The 23,330-nt window shown below is 38.1% G+C and overlaps 1 protein-coding gene across 3 annotated transcripts in view; it reads right to left on the reverse strand.

Annotated features, from left to right (window-relative positions):
* The window catches only part of Kiaa0825 (KIAA0825 ortholog), a 383,787-nt gene that overhangs the window by 234,934 nt on the left and 125,523 nt on the right, over window positions 1-23,330 (reverse strand). For 2 of the 3 annotated variants that reach the window (XM_023561406.2, XM_063245350.1), the window contains one exon: window positions 11,641-11,780. In XM_023561406.2, the coding sequence (XP_023417174.2) occupies window positions 11,641-11,780 (140 nt within the window). Of the gene's footprint in view, window positions 1-6,126; window positions 6,211-11,640; window positions 11,781-23,330 lie in introns of all 3 variants that reach the window. The other variant, XM_063245351.1, reaches the window with a different exon arrangement.

Consider the following 23,330-nt stretch of genomic DNA (forward strand, 5'->3'; position numbering starts at 1 on the left):
CTGGCAGTGAGAATTGCATGGCTCCAATAGAAGAGGTGGTAGGCTGGGGAGAGAAACACATAGGTGGGCGAGGAAGAGCACCTGCCTTCTCACTGGCTGCATGGAGAAGCCGAGTCAGGTTGAGGCAAGAAGGGAATTCCCTGACACGGGCTCCTGGTTTCATCAAAAGTTTCGAGCCAAAATGACAGCAGCCCTTGCAGGGACCCAAAGGCAGCATAAAGAGTACCACTGCAGTCAGCTAGGTGATAAGGGGACCATGGTCAATAAGCACCCCAGAGGCCTCTGTGGCACCCAGAGGTTAACAGTGGGGCTCCCTAGGATGTGTAGGGTTATGTGCTGAGGAGCACAGGATTCAGGATCCCCAGAATTGAAGACCACACATTTTGATATTTCTTGTACAACTGAATTCATGAGTTGATATTTAGATCATGTCCATTAAAATGAAGCTTAATTCACAAAGTATTTAAGGTATGCTTAATGTTCCATAAGCTGCTTTGCATCTCATTTCATTCTTGAAATGCCCTATGTAACCTATTCCCAATTTTGGAGATAAGTAAAATGGAGAGACATTAAGTAACTTGTGCCAATTTTACAGAAATAGTAAGAGTCGATCTATGCTGCTTGCATGGCAATATAATCTCAGATTTCTCAAAGTGTGCTTGGAAACCTTTGAATGCAAAGCACTTGTACCAGACCAGATATTTGGTATGTGGTAATGTATTGTGTTATGCTTTTAATGTGATAATTGTAACTTTACATGGCATTCTATGTGTTTACATATTTTATTTGATTATATCTCTAAGCAATATTTTATTATATGGCTTTTAAATTTTTTTGTAGTACTGGAGATTTGAACCCACGGCCTTATTACTGAGCCACATTCTTTTGCATTCCCAGCCCTACTTATTTGTTTATTTACTTATGTCTGACACAGTCTCAATTAAGTTGTTAAATTGCCCAGGCTGGGCTCAAACTTGTGATCCTCCCAACTCAGACTCCCACAGTGCCAGGAATATAGGCGCTTGCCCCTGTGCCTGGATTATGATGTACATTTTTTATGCCTATCAATTATCTTTCAGTATCTGCTAACAGAAGATAGTGCTAGAATAGTGCTACCTGGTTAATACTATAAAACTAAAGAAGAAAGTAAAAAGAAGGAAATGAGGAAGACAGAAATAGATCTCTTGAGTATTTTTGGTTATATTTTGATTGATGTAGAATTACATTCTGATCATAACATTCAAAGCCTTTTTATGCTCCAAGCTTCACCTTCTACATACTCACAGAATTCTTCTCACTGACTTTAAAAAGTGTATGTGCTGCCAAAGCAAGCCCTTCACCAACCCCTTTGAAGCTCTCTTTTCTCTTGACTTCCTCCTGGCCATGCTCTCTGGTTTCAGGGTGACTTTGTGACATATCTCTTCTGGTAAGCTCTTCCTTGCTATCATCTAAAACTTGATCTGGCAAATGTTTTCCACAAAGAACCAGATAAAAGATCCGTACATTACATTTTGAGAAGCATTTGGTCTGCTCTTACAGCACAGAATTAGCATAGACAATGTGAAAGTGAAGTGCAGGACGATGCTGGAGAAAAGGGTATTTACAAAAATGAGAGTGGGGACATTTGAGCCCTGGTGGCTCTCCTGGAACCATGAGTTTGCCTTCTTCTTGCTTCAAGGATTTACTCCAGCTAAGCAATTCTCTTGTCCTAAAAACTCAAAGACCCCTTTAATGAAGAAGGTTCCAAATGAGCCAATTGTGGCTCTGATCTTGCCATTTTCCTCCTATGATGTCCTTTGTTCTCTGTTTCCAGCACTGTATGTATGGTTTAGATTTTCTTTATCTCTTCTTTTAATCAAAATTCTCTCTAGAAAGTGTGTTAAACCTAAACTACTCTGGCGTTTTTTAAAATTCTCCATAACTATCCACTTTGATAGGCTCGTTATTTCTTTTTACCTCAAATATTCAAATTAATTTCTGTTTGGAACCTCATTTGTCATCTAGTAAGGTCTGGCTGGAGAGTGATCTCAGGAGATTCTAGATGTTTTTAAATTCTATGCCCCAGAAACCCGGGAAAAACAAACACCATTGTCAAGGGCTCATCTATGGTATTTTGGTATAGCTTTTAATTTTCTGGACTATTGGGATATTCTAGAGCTATCTTTCATTCTGATAGTCCCTTTTTCTTTTTAAGAAGCTGCATTTCTAGTTATATTATTTTAACCTGCTTCACAAATTAGGCCTGATCAGGTTCAGGACCCACCAAAACATGGCACTTTGCCATCTAAGAAAATGAGATAGATGAGAAGGTGTCTCTGGCCTCCTCTTGGCTACTTTCACCTGAATCAGGCCATACAGAATTATGTGACTTTTCTCTAAAGAAGGGCAAAAATACCTCACTTCAGGTTCCCTCCATGTGCCAGTAAAGAAGTTCTAATCCCTGAAGGCACAAAGGGAACCCTAATCAAACAGGCCTTGCTAAATTTCCACTAGGTTTCTATACAACTGTTCACTCTTCATCAAATCTAGGCATCAAATACACAAGTCTTCTTATGTTATGGTTTTGGTCTAGATGTCCCTCCAAAGCCTCATGTAGTATTAGTGGGCCTTTTTCAGAGGTAACTGACTTTAGAATTTGTGATTGATTTATAGTGCAATGCTGGGATTAGGGTGCTGGAATCAAGGGTGAGTGACTGCAGGACCAGTCCAGTGATTGGATTGGCATTGCCCTAATTCCAGCAGTTTGGATAAGATAAAAGGGGCAGAAAGATGGTTGTCTCCCCCATTTTGCTCTTGTTGTTTTTGCTGTCTCTGCCACCATTAACAGTTGCCCCTCTGCCACAGCACCCTGCCTGGGAGCCAGGTAAGTACAGACTGAAACTTCTACAAACTGTGACCTAATAAATTTTTTCCTCTTTAACTTTGGGTATTGGATAGTTTGTCTCAACAACAAGAGAAAAGTAACTAAAACAGAATTTGGTATCAGCAGTGGGACTGTTAATGTGACTGTACCTGTCTATGTGGTTCAGGGGCCTTTGAAAATGGCTTGTGGGGAGAGATTGTAAAGGTTTGGAGATGCCAAAAGAGCACAGCTATAATACCTTGGACTGTTCTGTATGGAAGATTCTAGTCAGAGCTCCAAAGACAAGAAGGCTGACAGAAATCCTACGGATAAAGTACAGGCTCAGGAGATTTCTCTGAGAATAAGGACTGCATTAGCTACTGGACTCCAGATGACATATGTTATGTTTTGACAGAAACCTCATCTTGCTCATGTCCAAAGACTCTGTCTGAGACTGAAATTAAAGGCAGTGGACTAATTAACCTGGCAGAAGAAATTTCAAGGTTAAATATTGAGGTGGCGACACGGCTACTCTTGGGAGTTTTAGCCAGATTTATGTTGAGAATCAAGAGCAGAGGGCCCAGAAGCATTATTTAAAACATTGTGAGTTTGGTCAGAAAGTAGTCTCCAGTAAAGCTGTGGACTACAAAGAAACAGCACAGGAGATCTTGATTGTTAAGAAGGAACAAGAGAATAGAAAAGGTAGTCTGAGGGCATCACAAGAAGCTGCAGGAAACCCACCTTTTGCAGCCTCAAAACTACAAAACACCATGTTCAAGATTGGCAGCTGCATCAAGAATTTGTTCTTTAGAATTAGATTTAGAGTGCTCAATGATCTAAGGTACTTGACCCCTACAACTAAGGGAGAAGAAAACCTGGTTATTCCTACAGCTGGCAGCAGACCTTCGCATCATCTACATGGCATTGAATACAGGGGCATGCAGAATATAAGAATTGTGGGACTAAGAAGGCTTCTACTCAGATTTCAAAAAAAAGACTTGGGAGCCCATGCAGTGTGTCCTTGAGAGGGCAGTGGGTGAACCTGTAAATGTGAAGCCAAAGGTGCAGTGGAGACCCTAGAAGTTTGGAAAAGCCAGGAATGTGGATCATCTAAGGCAAGCTGCAAGGGGGAGAAAAGCAGGCCTAAGAGAGAAGCCATGAGAACTACAACCACTGGAAGTACCATAAGAGTGGAGCCACCCAAGCCCTTTGGCGTTCATAGTTTGCCACAGACTTCCTCGGATGCTTCACATGAAACTTCAAGACTTAATGTTTATCCTGCTGCATTTTGGACTTGTTTTCATCCCATTCACTTGTATCCCCAGTTCATGAATTTTGGAACAGAAATGTTTACCCTATGCCATATTGGAAGTGTTTAACTTTCTTTTCATTTGTACAGGGGCTCATAGCTGTGTTTGCCTTATAATCCAGAGGATACTTGGGACTTGGCCTTTTCAGCAATGCTGAAACTGTTAGGACTTTAGCAACTCTTGGAGGTGACCTAAGTGCCTTTTGCAAAAGGGGATATGCATGAGTCTTCAGTGGGCCAAGAGTAGAATTAACATTCTGGTTTTGGTCTACATGTGCCCCTAAAGTCTCATGTAGTTTCAGATAGATATTTTTCAGAGGTAGCTGAATCTCCAGTGTGTGATTTTCTTGGAGGGCAGTGCTGATTAAGAGCCCTGGGCTTAATGAATGATTGCTGGATCAGTCCACTGATTAGAATGGTACCACCCTAATCCCAGAAGTTTGAATAAGATAAAAAGGCATAAAGAGCCTGTTCCCCCATTTTGCTCTTGTTGCTTTTGCTGTTTCCTGCCACCATTAACAGTTGCCCCTCTGACACAATACCCTGCCTGGAAGCCGACTAAGTATGTACTGAAACTTTTATAAACTGTGAGCTAAACAAGCCTTTCCCTCTTTAATTATGAGTGTCAGGTATTTTGTCTCAGCATAGAAAGAAAATTGTACCAGGAGAAAAGTTCTAATCCCTGAAGGCACAGAGAAAACCCGGATCAAACAAACCTTGCTAAATTTCCACTAGGACATAGCCATTAGTTCACACCCTTTTTTTTTCCAATCATACTTCTGTACAACTGTCCACTCTTCATCAAACTTATGCATAAAACACACAGGTTTCCTTGTTTTTGGGGGGGTTAGGGAGAATCCCTTATTTCTGAAGAGTTCTTCATAGTGTAAAATTTACATCATACAAATTTGTATCCCTATTTCTTGACAACTTGTCATTTAATACAGATGACTGAGCCATAAACCGTGCAGTGTGTGAAGAAAGCCTTTATGTTTCTTTCCGTACATTACCTTTTTTTTCTGCTTCAAATTTAGTTCTAGCCCTTTTCCTTCTTTTTTCCTCTGCCTTCTATACCAGATACTGTTTTTGTAATATAAAATCCTCGAGAAGCATCTTTATGGCGTGTTTAGTAGGGTAAAAGACAAGAATCAATGAGTTTTAAGCTCTTCCTCAAACATGTATTGTTCAAACAAATATCATCCACTTTGCCTCCTTCAATCAATTTTGCCCAAGAGGCAATTTTCTAATTAGAATAACATCTAACCCAGATCTGGACCCTCTTTTTTGTTCTCCTTAGTAACTTGAGTCACACTACAGACCTCTGCTCATTCCTCACTCTCCCTTCCTGAGGAATAAGCAGTGATTTGTTGTTTGAGTGCTGGGTTTCAGGAGATGAACCCGGCACCACTGGATTGGCCAGTTTCATCCTCCTTTGGAGTCTGCCTGACTGCAGGTGTTTGCATTCTGTCCTGATCTCAACCTGTTTAAGTTGGCCTTTGCTGAGGCAACATAGTGATGAAGTTTTTAGCCCTTTTGGTGGTATAGGGAGTGGGATTAGAGAGACACAGATCATTTTAATTCAGGCAGGCCACACATTTAAAGTTATATTCCCTGGCCCAGTTTTTACCACTGATAAAGCAATAGTCAGGCTGCTACTTTACATTTTATCTACTTTCTTCTCTGTCAATATTTCATACAGTATAATAAAATCATGTATAAGATGTGAAAACAAATCCTAGTTTCAGTAACAGTAAAGGGCCCCTTTCATTACAAATACTATTTTAAAATTTGAACTTAGTGCTCCCAAAGAAGGCTAACATCGTGCAAGGAGCTCAGTGAGCTACTCACAAAGAGACCATATTTATTGCTCACAAAGCTTAATACCTGCATGGCACACAATTACTTTGCTTTCCAAGGCTTCTAAATTTTTACTTTCTACAAGAAGGTTGTTAATTCCATTCTCCTTCTGACTCACCAAGAGGAGTTTGGCTGAAGTGTTGTCAGGAGAGTGTGACTTGGGCTCAGGGATACTGCATTAACCAGCCACTAGCAACATCTCCTATCAAAAGGGAATGTATGAAAGGCTCAATTTCTATAGATAAAAAAAATGCAACAATAGAAAAAGCAACAATACACATAAATGAAACAAAGCCTCACACCCCGCAATATCAGACTGATGACACTCAAATAAATAAATAAGTAAATAAGGGATGGAACATCCCATGAAATAATTTCAAGGAAACAATAAATTTGTATGTCTCAACCTAGTTCATCATGAAAAGTGGCAAAAATAAAACTGAAATCTGAGTTGAAAATCAGTCTAAGAAAATTTCACTTTGTTACATAAAAGGCTAATAGTAAGGAGTTGCCATGTATCTACAAACTTTCAATTATTCACATAACTCTCTTCCTTTACCTAGTAGAGTTGAGGGACTTGGTTCTAGCATTGAGGAAAGTGACTTAAAGCATGGGGAACTACTGTTTACTTGAGGATTAGGGTCCTTATCTACAGGCAGTGAGCTTCCACTGAGGTTTTTAGTGGGAAGTGACATAATCAGATCTGTATTTGAATAAGATTATTCTTGCTGATTGCTGTGGGCTTCCTGATGACACACGTTACCGATATTCTTAGATCATATCTCCTTTTAAGCCTATAAAACAAGGACAAACTGTTATATACTCAAGTTCTCTTGCCTACTTTAGCCACTTTGTTCAGTATCCTTGCTACTCAAGGAAACTGTCCAAAGATCCACAGCAGCAAACAGGTAATACAGGATCTCAAGCCTCAGCCCATTCTGAACTAGAATCTGCAGCTTCAGCCAGACACCTGGGGTACATGTATCTGCAATTTACAAGAAGCCTTATTGGACATGGTCATACTCCACCACTTGTTCACCCCAGTGTGCCACCACTACCACCCCCATAGCGTGCCACCCCCATAGAGACTTCAAGGACCCTTAATGATGGCTGTGGCTGAGACTGTAATCTTTTATGGAGCCCACGGATGCCTATAGGATACTACAACATCATTCTTGGACAGGATTCTTAGTTGAAAACAACTAGGGCCAAAATATACAAACATGGCTCTACTGTCCAGTGAATAAACAAGATCAAACAAGTCAGAGTCCTATAATACAGATGTTACTACAAAAGCAGGGCATGGTACCAGTGTTAGATGAGCTAAGAGTACCAAAAAGAAGCATAATTCTACTGTAGGTCACCTCTTTTAAAGCAGTCATGAAGTGATACTTTGAAACATACATGCTACAAGAAAACACTATTCTACCATAAAATGCCTCATGTTACCTAAAAGATTGGGAAAATGTGATCCATTCATCAGGAAACTGACTCATTCATCTTAAGTCAACTGTCACTTGGTAGTGATAGCAGGCCTTTAGTTAGAATTTTCTCTCCATCTATTTCTTGTTTATCATTAAGTACTTTAACAAGGTTCAATCACACAAAATGCTCCTCCCGAAGTATCCACTGCTGAGGTTCTGTATCGCTCCCTGCATTGTGCAGTACTGACCCTTGGTGACCATTCTATGTGTGTGTGGTGGCCATGTGAGGCAAGGGTGGAAAGACGTGGAAGCCACTGCCTGGACCTAGTGTTGCCTTGCCACTAACTAGGTGTGTGACTTGGATTTCACTATGTCTCAGTTCCCTCATCTGTCCAGTGAAGATGATAGCTGTACTGATCACACAAAACTGTGCAGGGATTTAGTGTGAGTGAACACATTGAAACCATTTAAAAACAATGCCTGGAACATGTTAATTATTATGTATCTGCTGGTTTGCTGTTGTTATATTATAGCTGAATATCACTAGAAGCTAAGGTGTTTCACTGGGAGTTATTGTCAGGCAATAGGCAAAGCAAGTTAGTCACACTTCATTCAAATATCACAAGCAGGAAAGGTCACCTGCAGGCAATCGGGAAATCGCCAAATATCTATTCCTTTGACGCCATGTGTAAGAAACCTGTGTGGCTAGGGAACTCAGCAAGGTAATTAATAAAATGATTCTCCTGAATCCTTAAAATCAGTACTGAAAACCACCTCTTACAATTTAAAAGTCATCTATAAATCTTTGCAGTTATGAGTTGTTTTCCCTTTGGAGTCAAGACTGCTTGAGTTAAAACCAACAAACTTTATCTTCACATGTCAACTGAACTGAACCTGAAAAATGTTAAAGCCACCTGCCACTGAAACCATTACAATCAGTTTAATTTTTATCAAGTTTAGCAATTTAATCATGCTCTCAAAATGCTACATATTTTTACAAAACAGGAATTGGTACCCTGGAAAAGCATGAACCAATATCATAGAAACTTGCATCCTATGATGAATATAATATAAATTAAAATTTTGCCATTTGTAATTTAAGTTTGCTATTTTTCTGATGCTCAGGAAAGATGACCTTTCCCTTATGTATTCTATTTATTCTTTTAAAAGAGATAAAAACAATTTCATAAATCATTTTCACAGAGCAAAACCAAAGGCTAGAGATATCACTTTACTTATGAGATAGTTTTCAACTTTTATTATATAGCCACTTATTAAGAAAAACGTATGCTAAACAATTAAATAATTGCTCATTGAACTCTGTTTAAAAATCTATGAGAAGATACATATTTATTATCTCTGTACTCTTATTCCTCAGACAATAACACAAAATTAAATTCTATCAATTGCTTAAAAATGCATTCTTTATAAAGAAAAATTCCTTCATAAAAAGCTTATTATTATGTTGTTTAAGATTTCTAATTTGGAATGTTTCATTCTAATTTTGCTCTCCTAAATATATGATTAAACTTTTAAATTACTAAGTGGTATTCTAAAAGTACTGTGAGACTTTTTAATGAAATGAAAATAAAATTTCTGCAAAAGTATTACAAATTTATTTTTTTGTACACAGTGATTTCCATTTAGGTATACTTGATAAGATTCACTGAGTATATTGTTTTTAACTTAAAGTGACAAGAATTCTACTGGAACTTAATCATTTGCTAATCAATTGATTAGCAAATTCTGTCACTTCATCATCATGGTAGTTGAAATAACTAGTAAAATTCAATACAGAAAAAGACCAGAGCAACCACAGAACCAAATAGCCTTTGTAACAAATGATGGTTAGCAGGTTAGCTAAATTCACTGCTGTATTCCTAAGGAACCAGATTGAAGCCTTACCCTATGGCACCCTTGATGACTGTAAATTCCTTCAAAGCAGCGTCATATTATGCATACCAGAAGGTGTACATCATACTTCTGATAAGGATTCATTTGTAACAAAACATAGTTCAATATTTATGACAATAATTGTTCTTCTTGTACTTAGTGGTTTTATCAGTCTAGTCAAAAGAGTAGATCTTGATTGACTTTCCATTCTGTTGTACATAACTCTATCAATAGTAAACGATTTCTCTTATGGGACTACACCGTGAGTTTTAATGCTTATATCAGAATAAGTCCCTCAGTCATGTCAGATACTATCCATGTTATGCAGTCATCTTCCCTGAAAGTTCAGAGAGTAAAATCTATAGCTGCTTATGTCCTTATATAAAATGGTGTAGAGTTTGCATATAGCCTGTTCACATATTTCTATATGCATTAAATCATCTCTAGATTACAACACCAATAACAATGTAAATGCTATGCAGTTACTGTACTTATTGCTTAAAGAATAATGGCAAGAGAGAAAGTCTGTACATGAAAAACTTTCCCTCAAATATTCCATTTGTGGTTCATTGAATTCATGGATGTGCAATCTGCAGATACAGAAGGCCAACTGTATTTATCTTAAACTCCAGTGTCTTTATTTTTCTATTATTTTTTTGGTACCAGGGATCAAACTCATGACCTTGTGCTTTCCAGGTAGGTGCTTGTGCCACTGAGCTAAACCTCTTGCCTCCATGTCTTTATTTTTAACATGAAGAAAAAACATTCATGAAACTTATAAAATATATGAAGAAGCTAATTAGATCATAAATGTAAAGTGCCTGCTACCTGATAAGTACCCCAAATGAGGAAATAGTTTGCTTAGCTCCAGTTTCTAGGTAAGAGGATATAGTTACAACCCGAAGCCAGAGATACTGAGTTCAGGTGAACTGTATGCAATTTGAGGTCCAAATAGTACAAGGAGGGTTGGGGAGCTTGGGTGACCTCTGACACCACATGGGTTCACGGTTTTTAGAGCACCAGGGAAGACATAATATTGACAAGAGACTCCGTGCCTAAGTGGCTCAGAAAAACAAACAGAAAGTGTATAAGAAAGAAGAATATGGGAAATTGGTCCTCAGGAGGAATGAGAAACCATGGGTTATCAGCAATGACTGGAGCACCTGGGACAAGGGAATGCTGTGAGCTTCGTTTTGAGTATCAACAGGCTGGAAGGACTTAAGGACATACGTCTTGTTTATATGCAGATATGACAAAGAGAAAAAAACAACAACAAATGGTAGACCTTGCTAAGTGCAATGAAGTACAGGGCCCTGGGAAGTTCAGGGCAGGAAGAAATCGCATGAAACAGCCCTGGTGATCTGGAACACAGATTGCCTCTGCAGACAGGTGGAGGCCAAGCTGTCCGAGGACTGTCTTTTCAGTAGCAAAGACTGAGATGTTGGGGGAGCCTTGCATGGGGGACAGGTGACAAGGACTGGAAAAGGGGAGAGAGGGTGTGAGGGAGGGATATGCCAAGGGCCCAAGTTAGTAATCTACTGTGGGATCATACTGGATGGCTAAAGAACATGAATTTGGTCCACCAAGTGATGAGGACCTAGAGGAAATGATTTTGATACAGGAAAACCAAAGTGAAGCTACTGATTGACAAAACAAATATGGATTCAGGTGTGTCACAGAACAGGAGATGTGCACATGGTAGTGGCAAAATGGTTAGGTGATTCTTGCTGGGTGAAGGAGGACAGCGGTGAGTATAATGTACTGGCATAACATTCGTTACTCTGTTTGGAAATGGCACTTACAGGGAAAGAAAGCCTAATAATTATGTCTTCTATTATTCCTGTTTTCATTCATAACTTCTCTGTGCCCAGAAAGAATCATAATTTGCTCATTTAAAAGTTGCACAAGCTCACTTTAAGATGCACACCACTATTTCTAGTGTTGCTGCAATCCAGTCTTTTTCTATCATTTTACTCTCTAATTCAGGCTTGTGTTTTAGACATGCGACTGCCATTTTTCTAATTTTCTTAGGAATTGAAAACCTTGAATATTGATACATTTCAGTATAATGGTGGATGTGACACAACAGTGTTATACAAAAGTACAGTTTCCCCTTACTTGACGTCTCTAAAAAAAATTATTTCAGATAGATTGGTAAAGCAATGCAATAACTTGCCTGCTGCTAATCGCATGGATTGTTGATACATGCAGTTGGTTTACATCCTTCTGCCAACATTTGAGTAGGAAACAAGCTTCACTGGACTGGAGCAATGACTAGGTTTCCTGAGGACATCCTTCTAATTACAAATACTCACTTGAGCTCTTCAACAAGATCCTTGGTATAAGTCCGTCATTACACAGTAGGGTTTCCAGAAGGAGATTCCAGTTACAGCCTGGCTGGGATAAGAGCAGTTTCAACTGACCCTCGGCTTTCAGTCCTCCAGCGGATGGAGCCCTTTCAAAATGCAAGATAAAGATGGAGTAATGAAGTTAATTTATCTATGAAATTAATAGCCTTAAAGTACAGATGTAATGCTAACTCTGTTAAATGTCAGTTCCTCCCAGATTACTCTGAAAATGCTTTCATGCTTACTTACTTTAGGGTTGCTCAGGGAAGGAATTACATTTAATCTCTACTAGCTAAAAGCAAATTAGCATTTGGTAGCCTGCCAAATTTAAAACTGATACAAAATAACCATGCCTATATTTCACAGAACTATGTCTATTTCAGTTTCATGAAGAAAAGAAAAATCATTTATGAATTTATTTCAAATACGTTTATTTGTTCATTTATCAAAAGCATGAGTGCCTACTATATGCTATTGACTCTCTTTGCTGTTCATGGAAAAAAGTTTCAGTGGGCTTTGAATACTTCATAATTTCCCATGTACAGTGATGAATGGTCAAACTAAAGGAATTCAAAATTTCTGCCAAGAGTCAATTGTAATCTAAGTATTTAATAGGTAATGCCTTAATTGGACATGCAGTCATCAGAACTTCTACTAATAGTCATACTGATGCCTATCTGGGCAATTACCTTATCAAGAAAAAACAATTTCAAGATAAATAAGCTTCTTATAAAATTATCATCAGCGCTGAACAGAAAACAGAAATCAAATACTCCCATATTACCACTGTCACTTACCAATGTATTGGCAGGAAACGAGAAAGTAAAGTAGGAATTACAAACTGATAAAATTATTTACTTTTTCTTTTTAACATCTCAATGTTTACATTGTTGAAAGATCACAAGATGAGAAATTAATTTGCAACAACAACAGAGCAGGCAATGGTCAGCCACTAACTCAGTGGTGATCACAGCGACAAGGATCGTGGGACTAGAGTGGCTCTGGAATGGGAAGATGTGACTGAGACGTGTGAATGGGAAACTGCGTGTTGAGATCAGAGCAAAGGCTGTCACTGACTGAGTCCATTTGCAGCACTGTCTTCGGGGAATACAGCTAAGTAATGAGTCTTCCAGTTGCCAACATGGTCTAAACCTCTGGTTTTCAGAGATTAACCCAGACCAGGAGCATCAGTATCCCCTGAGAACTTGCTAGAAATGCATACTCTCATGCCTCATCCCATTGAATCATGGAAATAGGATCCAGAAATGTGTTTTAACAGGCCCTCTGCATGCTAAACTTTAGGACCCACTGGTGTGGGTGGTGCTTTCTAGAAAACACATACCATAAACAGAACTAGTTAGCACTTTTTTGTTTCTGTGCCTTTGTACCAAGCTCAGCCTTGGCTGCTATCTACAACAGACACCAAATTCATGTTAAAAAATAATCTCAACCTGATGGTGTTTGGAGGTGGTTGGGAGGTAACTGTGCGATGAGGGTGGAACCCTGCCAAGGGGATTAGTGCCCTTACTGGAACAGGCCAGAGAGCTAGCTTACCCTTTTTCTACCACAAAGATAAAAAAGTTGCCTATTGGCAACTTGCAAGAAGGCCCTCACCAGACCTAGACTATGTTGATAGCCCACATGTTAGACTGTCAGGCTTTCAGAATTGTAAGAAAGAAATGTCTCTTTTTCGAACCAGTTAGGGACTTGAGACATAACTCAGCGACACAGTGCCTGCTTGGCAAGTGCAAGGTCCTGAGTTCAACTCCCAGTATCCCCTCACCCACAAATATTACCTCTTCTTCAAACCATTAGCTTATGATACATTTGTTACAGCAGACTGGTCTAACTAGCACACCATTTACCCAGTGAAGCCTGTGAACTTTTACATTAATCCTATCCAATCTTGGGCTGGAAGCGAAATTTCCACTTTCCCTGAGAGATAGTGGCCTTTATTCTGAATTACAGCACTTGTGGTAAGCACAAACATTTCAGCTTTTTACAACTTCATCAAAGCTTTATCTCTCCACCCGATTTGAGGACCTCTCCTAAAGCTTCTACCACTGAATTAAACACATTTAAAGCATGACTATTAGCTGACTGACTTGCTTAGTCATAAATGGGTAGACTTACTCTTTTAAAAAGAAGCAATGCTGAAAGGTTAAGTTTTATTATATGAGAGGATTCAAACATATAAAATGAAGAAGGAGGTAAAGGGAAAGAAGGGAAGGGGAAAGGGAGAAAAATGAACATTAGCTATAATTAGTGTCTCTTAGTCTTTGAAAAGGAAGCTTATTGTTAATATCAATTGGAGAATTTTTTCCAATATCTAGTACCCTGAGTAACTACTCTGAAGATGAAATATGCAATGATTAATGCTTGTTATTATCCTATTATTGTGTTATGAAATTCTGTTGTAGCTTTTTTCCATAAAAGGGAAAAAAATGAAGAAATGTTTTCCACTTGGCTTAGCGTTAAAAATATTGCAAAACCTTATGATGCACAAAATCCCTCATCCTGTGCTTGAACCTTGGACCAATTCTAACTTCTCATGTGAAGATCTGAGAACAAAGAATCAGGATAACTGCTTGAGTACTTGATGAGCAGTGTCAGGTAGGGAAACTACTGCCCAGGTGGGGGGTGAAGAGAGAAGAGGAGACGCACTTAAGGTTTGGGTTGGCGGAATCAACCCACTATTTCTGAGCATCCCAGGGTAATTACTCCCCCAGATCGTGGGAGCTTTTGCAGGAGTTTCAAATATAGTACCAAAAAGTTAAAAGACCATCCTTGCTTCCATCCTAAACCCCAAGTGCTGACTTCTCAAAGACCTCATGGTGTGTAGCAGATGAAAATCAGTCAGTTGGTATCCGGCCTATTAAAACTGACTTGCTGTTAGAATATTTCCTATCTGCATATTATGTTCAAATTGAGTGCTGATGTAAGGGAACAACTGAAGGATGGTTTGACTGGAATGTACAGGGAGAGATCTGGGAGAGAAAGTCAGAAGTCATAACTCAGGCTCTGGAGGGCACTGGGGTTCAGGGGTGAGGATTTTGCACCTGTCACAGAGTGTAAGAGAGGAGCTCTCTGAGCTGTATGCAAAGTGGGGAATGTACTGGAGCTGGCTAGTGGTTTACCCAGCCCTTTAGTTATATAATAAAACATAATCATTTGAATGTCACTCCATTCCACTTTATCTGGATACCTGGTTATAAATAAAATCTCTCATTTAGCAGATGGGAAACTATTTGTTGAAATGTACCTCAATTCTTGGATCTTTCAACTTATCACAATTTTGAAATGTACAGTAGAATGACTCACTATGAGGAAAAATAAAATAGTACAAACATTCCTCAATCACTGAGCGCTGGGTAATAAATGCATTGAGGAATCTGTGTTGGGCATATGGAGAAGCATATGTTCCCTCATCCTCTGAGCTGTGGAGCTGTGAATGTGAGATTAGGCTCAAAAATGACAGAAAGGGAAATTTTATATATATTATATTTATAATGTATATGTAGGTATCACATATGTACATATTGAAGTCCATTGTAATACAGAGAAGGGGCTGAAATTTTTAAGTCCAACAGAATTCGCATATTTTGAATCAGAAGGCAAAACAAATTTTTGGCTGGATCATATTAACATTATACTCTAATATATGCTGAATTTCTGGGACATGAATTAGCTTAAAGAAATTTGAAATCAAAGATGTAATGCAGAGCAACCATTATTTGCTTATGAAACTAACAAGTGATTGTAATAGAATGAATCATCATGAGAAAGCTGTGTGTAGCTGTGTTTATAAAAATTCATTAAGTAGCTCATTATAGTTTCTGCAGTTTGGGGGTAAGCATTCATCTTCAGTAGAAAATTAAAAAAGAAGTCTTGGCTCTCACAGTGCACAGTGTCCCAACTTCTGACTCAATTGTAAAAGTTCAGGCCATGAGAAGGCTCTGCAGGAGTTTCAGGATGTGATCTGAATGGGGCTGCTGCTCTGGGGTCATATGGGATGGGATTCATTCATCCTAGCATATGTGTATCATGCAGAAGCTACCAGATGCATAGAGCATTGGGGTTAATATCCAGCGGTGCTAGGGAACCAACCTTCAAAATTTGATAATTACTTTGAGCCAAGATCAAATTTTTGGTCCCAATAGATAAACCACATGTGTCTGGGAACCAAGGCACGCAAGTAGGAGGAGTGTTCTCACACAAGCTCCTGATGATCGGCTTGAGAAGCTTGTCTTGCTATCCCAATAACCCTACAGACTCTGAAAAGTGGAAGTCCTTGTTTCCATGGTAAGTGGAATATTCGCACCTCTACAAGGGGACAATTTGGGATCCTATGGAAACTAAAATTACAGTTGTCCTTGGGTCATGTTTGGCTGCATTGGCAAAGGTGAGTAACCCTAATCATCATGAGGTGGAGTGGCTGTTACATCAGGTGAACAGGGAGTAGTATCTGTTACTCGGGGGTTTGTCAGGGCATGTGTTGATGCTCTGACAATGGATCACAGCCATCAGCAAGAGGGTGCAGCAATGACAGTCTGGTGAGGGAATGGTGACCATAGATTCAGCTCCTTGAAGAGGAAGGCCTGAGTGACTCCACAGGGCAAAAACATAAGCCAGCAGATAGGATGGTCAACAGTGAGCGGAAGATCATCTAGGTGGTAGAAGAATATAATGACAAATATTACTTAGATACTCAGAAATAACTGCAGGAGGGAATACTCTGGTTTGGCCCACTAACCCTTATGTAAGTAAACTAACTTACTTCCTTCCTTCTTCCTTCCTTCCTTCCTTCCTTCCTTCCTTCCTTCCTTCCTTCTTCTTTCCTTCCTTCCTTCCTTCCTTCCTTCCTTCCTTCCTTCCTTCCTTCCTTCCTTCCTTTCTTTCTATTTTAAAAAGAAAAAAACAATAAAAACAATGATACAAAATTTCAAAACAACAGGAGAGTAACAATGGTTAACGTTGCGTATTATTATCTTCAAAATAGGTGCTCAGATTATAAGATGTAGGCATAAAAACTTGATCAAATAATATAAGCACAAATCTTTCTTTTCAATGAATTAATATAAATCAATAGTACAACAGTCTTAACTATCTTGTGTGTGTATATATATATATATTTTTTCCCTTTTCTCTTCCTTCACTCCTTTTCCCTACCCTAGGTCCCTTTCCTTTTGAACAGTATCTTCCCATTTCACAATATCTATCATAAATTTTGAGTCTTATTTACTCTTTCAGTTTCTAGGGAGACAATAAGACGTTTATATATACAAGTCTAGTTTATTTCCTTTCTGAGTATGGTCTCAAGTTACATCTATTTACCTTTAAAGCCTTGATCTGATCCTTCTTTATAGCTCAGAAATACTCTATTTTATAAAAATACCACATCTTTTTTATGCATTCCTTGGGTGACAAGCATTTGAGTTGTTTTCAATTTAGCTACTACAAGTAGTGTTGCTATAAACATTGTGCACATACATTGCTGCAGTTATAGCCAGCCGTCACCTCAGGAGTCAGTGAGAGCTTCATGTGGGGAATGGGCACATCTCAGCCGGTGAAGGGGGCATCACCACAGATACTGTCAATGCCCACACCATCCTTGCCCTTACCTCCCAGTTCACACTGGCTTGACTAAAGGACAAATGATGCTTGGAGGCTGAATTTCTCTACCTTTCCACAAGACAGGCTGTTTGAGCTAAGGTATTAAAACCCACGAAGCAACCCTCAATCAATGACTGGTGGGAGCTCTATAAATACCTCGGGATCCTTGCTCCCCTGTGTTTTACAGTGGTTCTCAGAAGCTCCCAGAATATTCAAATTCTGGTCACTCCCTTGATAGTTGATTTGTTACTTACCGGCTCCCTTTCCATTATTCCCTCCACGTAGGAAAAAAAAAAAAAAAAAAAAAAAAAAAAAAAAAAAAAAAAAAAAAAAAAACTACATTCAGGTGAATCTTTGTCTCAGGGTGTGTTTCTTAAAAAAACCCAAACTGAGACATGTGTAAAGATATCTGCTGTTTATACCACTTAAATCTTTGTTTCAAAAATATTCAGAAACTAATCTAGGCCATTTATCTAACAAATGTAGCTGTTGGACTATGAGTACAAGTCTTTGTGACTTCAAAATCAAAGTTCATTCCTTTACTCCATGTTTTCTTTCCTACTTGATCTGATAGTAATTTGGTAGATAAATTGTATTTTCTCATATTGAGGATGTTTGGCTCTATTCAACCTTGTGACTGAAGATACCATGCTTTTGATCTAAAATCAAGTTAATAAAGACAGGGTTGATTGACAAACTGAACTCATGTTATACAAGGTATATATGGAACGATATTGGTCAGACAATCCTAGCCTGGTTATGGGGTGCAATGCCTACCAGAGACGCTGGTATATTGCACCACGTTACATGGTTCAGAAAACAAATATAATGATATAACTAAGGAGAAATTGAGGGTAAAACCCTAGTGTGGGAAAACAAAAGCAGAAATTCCAATATTACCGTACAAATGAACAAGCTTTTCCATAAACTTATTCTTCATTTTTTCTAAGAAAATACAAATATTTAAAGCAAGTTTGTCGTTCTGTCTCTAAGAAAATAATTTCAGTACTTGAAAAAAAGTTAAGAGGGGATTCAAAATATTTGCTGCATTACTTTAAACAAAAGTGTAGAAATTAAATGGAGTTCTAGCATTTAAAATATTTGCATATATTTTAATCTCTATAATGGGTATAGGCAAGTGTCTATGATCTATATACAGAATTTACAGGTCATTTAATAAATAAAATTAAGTGAGCATCACCTGCAGGCTTTAATATACAACTTGCCTTGATTTTTATTCTGTTAAAGTAGTTGAGAAAGTCTTATTTCTGCAAGGTTAGTTATACCTATACTACACATTATGCAACTTAGAGCACAGGTGCTCAATCTAGGAATCCTTGTACTGATTCCTGATTTTGGTAAATTAACCCTTTTCCGTGGGACTCATTTTCTAAAAATATCACCCAGATGTAATATACACAATTCACCCACCCACATTTCAATGCTACACAAGTTAATATATCCCATTTCTAAAAATATATCCTAATCTAAATTTAATATAAATATAATATAATATTTTAACCAACAGTTTGTGGCTCTCTCCAAAGTGTTAATCCAGCACCTGAGTTGCTAAGGTACTAGACACTACTGAATCACTCAGCCAGCTCTCCGGAAGAGCGGGAGTTATCTCTCTGAGCCCTTGACTATTATCAGTCCCATCCACCAAATGACACCCTGTGATACGGAGTTCAAGAAAGGTCTCCCCAGGAGACACACTTCTGAAAAGTGCAGAGACCTAGTGAGAAAGCAGTTCAATATGTTTTCCACCTTATCACACTCATAGTAGGTCCTTTTCACAGGTTTAGATAATTGATAAAAATCTGCCACTTTCTGACACGCGTAATTCTTCACCAGCCCATCAGTTATGAGTGATTGGTTACAGACACTCAAACACATTTACTCCTCATAACCACTCATGAGATTATCTCAGAAGTTAAGGGAAGATGTTTCAGATGGTGTCAATACACATTGGTACAGCATGCTCTTTTCAAGTAGATCAATAAGATCGTATTGTATTTATGTCTGTGTCTTCCACAAAATCTAAACTGAAACTGACGCTCATGTAGATTAACTTTCTGCGATCTCATAACTAAGTAAGTACACAAATCACACCTATCAACTGTGAAAATTTATCATTATTTTTGTTATCACATTGCTTTCTATAGAATTATTTACATAGCTTTATTATAGAAGGAGAAAGATGGAAACAATAAGATATCTAAGTACATAAAGTAACTAGCTGAGCTGATATGGCTCTTTCTTTTTAATAACTACTCCACAGACACTGATTTTCCCTCTGAATTTTTTTTTTGTTGTTGTTGTTGTTGTTGTTGTTGTTCAGAGATCCAGCTGCTTGTCTATGAACACTGGAGCAGCCCCTGAAGGACTTTGGTGTAGCTGGCTCACGTTACTTTTCCCCTAGCTGTTGGCTCTACCTCAGCAGACATCCCACCAGAGTAGAAAATTTCTGAGCTTTGACTTCAGACCTGTGTCCCAGCTTCTCGTAGCCCCTGGGAGATCAGCTTCTTCTGTCCTTGTCTCTAAATGTTCTCCTCATCAAGATTCTGCCTCTCATGCCTGAGCTTTATGACTCAGATCAAAAGCTTAGATCCGTTAACACAACACTTATCCAATGCATTACCACTCTAAATTCACTTGCTCATTCCTTCCCTCATCTGCCCAACTACTATTTACAGCTCACTTTTACGTGACCATGGAGACACAAGAGTAAATGGAAAACAGACTATGAAATTCCTATAGAACATCATGGAGGATACAAACATAGTTTAAATAATCTTTCCAAGTTAAATAACCTTTCCAATTTCAAGATAAAATTGAAATTATGAAAAGTCAATGAAGGAAAAGCCAGGTGTGATGGTGCATGCCTGTAATCCCAGCACTCGGGAGACTGAGGCAGGAGGATCCTTGCGAGTTCAAGACCAACCTCTCTAGGCTACAAAGTGAGCTCAAGGCCAGCCTGAACTGCACAGTAAGGCACAAAAAGACAAGAAAGAAAGAGAGAAAGAAAGAAAGAAAGAAAGAAAGAAAGAAAGAAAGAAAGAAAGAAAGAAAGAAAGAGAAAGAAAGAAAGAAAGAAAAAGAAAAGAAAGGTCAGTGAAAGAAAAGCAAAAATTTCTTTTAGTGCATGCAGCAAAAAGAAGTAAACTAGTCCTTGGGGTTGATGAAAAGCTTCTCTGCAGTCATATTTAAACTGAAATATGAAGAGAAGTTGACATCAGTGAGGTGATAAAGATATTTTGGGGTAAGGGAAATGCATGTGCAAAGATCTTGCAGCAGAGGGGAGCATTCCATGTTAATTAAATAGAAAAAGGCCAATGTGTAGAAAGCAGTGGATATCAGGGGAGTTTGGAGAGTTGAATAAGAGACATGTCTATCTAGATACGATAGGCTATGCCAGATTTAAAAAAATATTATTTAAAGACAATCCTTATGGGAGTGTTTTAAGCCAAAGCATGACATGGTAAATTTTAGATTATAAAAATAATTTTGGGTGAGAGAAAGCAGAAAGAAAAAAATTGGAAGAGGATCTTAGGAGAAACAAATCAAGATAGAGGAAATGAACATAGGTGTAGTATACTGTTAAGTAGGTCATTAACATTGTGGCCATCAGCAACACCTAACAGTTCAAAGAAAGGTGAATAGTCCTCATGACCAGCATGACTTCATGACCAGCATCTTCCCCCAACATTAATACCTCTAGCACAATGCCTTATAAGGAGAAAGTCTGAAAAACCCATTACTGAAGAAATGAACGAATACATCTTAAGGAGCAGATAAAGGGCCACCAAACACACTATTCACCGAAGCCAAATGTTACTTAACATATTTAGGGAAGAAAAAAATACCTAAGTCCCAAACAGTATTACATTAAATAAAAGCGTAAAATGAAAGAGTAGCTATACACACATCTATAGCTCAGAAATGTACTGGACACAATCAAAACATCCTGTTGTACTCATGAAAGAAAACAAGCAGGGTAATGCAACTTGTTCATTCAAGCTGATTACGCTGCTTGGATTCAGTATTTAGTGTTGATTTGACAAATGAAGACTTGAAAAATACTTGAAAACTTTTAGAGAACCACATGAAGAGGAAAGTTGGGAAAAACAATAAGAAGCATTATAAATGTAACATGCTATAGAAACCAAAATAGTATTCTTTTTTGAACATTTATGTGGAAGTACAGTATGGTATCATAATATAAATCTAGAGACTGAAATATTCTCCACATGCTTTAGTTTAATCTAGTCTGAAACCAATTACTCTTTCTAAATCCACTCAGATTGTTAGCTTTTATCACTGCTAGGAACAATAAATGTAGTATATTTTACTTACTGCCATGAAAACACATTTACTTTCTCTAAGGCAACATCTTCTAAACTACATCCCTCATGTTGAAAAAGAAAACAAGAAAAACTTTGTTTTTCTATCTCTTTGTATACTTCCTAGTTCTTCTATCTAGACAAATTTATGATTCATACAGCTATTTATGCATTTGAAATCTTATTTTAAGTATTAATTTCATATCCTTCTCCTTGCTCTTTTTCTTTCTTCTCACCTAAATTATCTTTATTGAGTGTTCCTAAAAATGAAATTATTTCAGAAACGATATGTAGGTCTAAATAAATAGATGACTGCTAAGAACCTTTGTGATATTAACTATTTCAATCATCTCTCCTCTCAGCTTTTCTCTTTCCAAAAAGAAATCCAGTAGATTTTGACCCCTTTATCATCCAATCCATGTTCTTCTCTGAAGGTTCATTTTAGTCATAAGGGCAAACGGACTTTTGAAGGATAATTAGGGGTAAAATATACAGAGAAAACTGATATACTTTTTAAAAAATGGATGGAAAGATAAGAGATTCTTTAAAGTCATATAATGGTGGTCCAGGAATCCATATTTCTATATCTGGCAAAAGCCAATCACTGACTTAAGTCCTTTTTAAATTGCTGTCCTGGGATCCTCTGATGGAATCACTTTTCTGAGCACATCGACTTATGTATCACATAGATCACGTCCTCCTGAACAGACTACATGGTCCTAGCAGAGAAAATTGTCAGCGAGTGTAACAGAATAGGGTGGCCAAATCAAACCTCACATGGAGAACTTAGAAGCAAAGGTATTCCAGGAGATGGGAGTACACACATAAAGACTTGATGCTGGCAATGAGCAACAGATAAAAGTTAAGTACAGAAAGATTGTCTATGGGACTTGTGAGGAGACAGTCACAACTGGAGCAGATCGCAAAGTGCTCCAAGAAACAAGCAAAAGAAACTGCACTAGGCTTGTGGGGACAGAGGGACATAATGTACACAGTATTTTAAACTTGTTAAATAATAGCAAAACGAACCTAATAGCAAAACAAAAATAATAGCAAGGTCATTATAATGGGCTGGGGAGAGAGCGGGCTTCTAAGAGGATTTTGGAGGAAGAATCAACTAGACACAGTAAACAGCCCAAATAGGAAGCAAAATGCTCAGATTTGAGCTTGTAAGCATTTAAGAACAATCACAAGCCTAACAGGAAAGGCCCTGTGCATGGGAAACAACACAAGAGAGAAGGAAAGGATCCACGTAATGTTGGATTTTCACTACTACAGTGGATCACTCAGGAAATACAAGCTACTGAACAGAAAGTATTAGTTTACAGGGAAGCATTCAGAGCTAGAAATCATCTGGGGAGAGATGGCGGCTTCAACCAATGTGTACAAAGAACAAACAAAGAGTGTAGACTTCCTTTTAACTTTCTTTAAATTTGTTTTTATCTTAACAAAATTAAATTATACTCACTATAAGAAATTTGGAAAAGGCAGCTAAAAATTAAAATTAATCTCATACATTTACTGCCCGGAGATAAAAACTAAACTTTCCAGTGTGTATCCTTATAATGTCTGTTTTTTTTTTTTTCTTTTTCATTTTTATCCGTACCGGGGATCTAATGTCTGTTTTTCTACATAATTTTCTAACACTCTTTAAGTGATAGTATATCCTAGATCACACTACTTCATAGTGGCCCAGCTTCC

Source organism: Cavia porcellus, unplaced genomic scaffold (assembly GCF_034190915.1).
Source record: "Cavia porcellus strain 051 isolate PalLab524CR breed Dunkin Hartley unplaced genomic scaffold, mCavPor4.1 scaffold_2, whole genome shotgun sequence".
NCBI classification, from domain to species: Eukaryota; Metazoa; Chordata; class Mammalia; order Rodentia; family Caviidae; genus Cavia; species Cavia porcellus.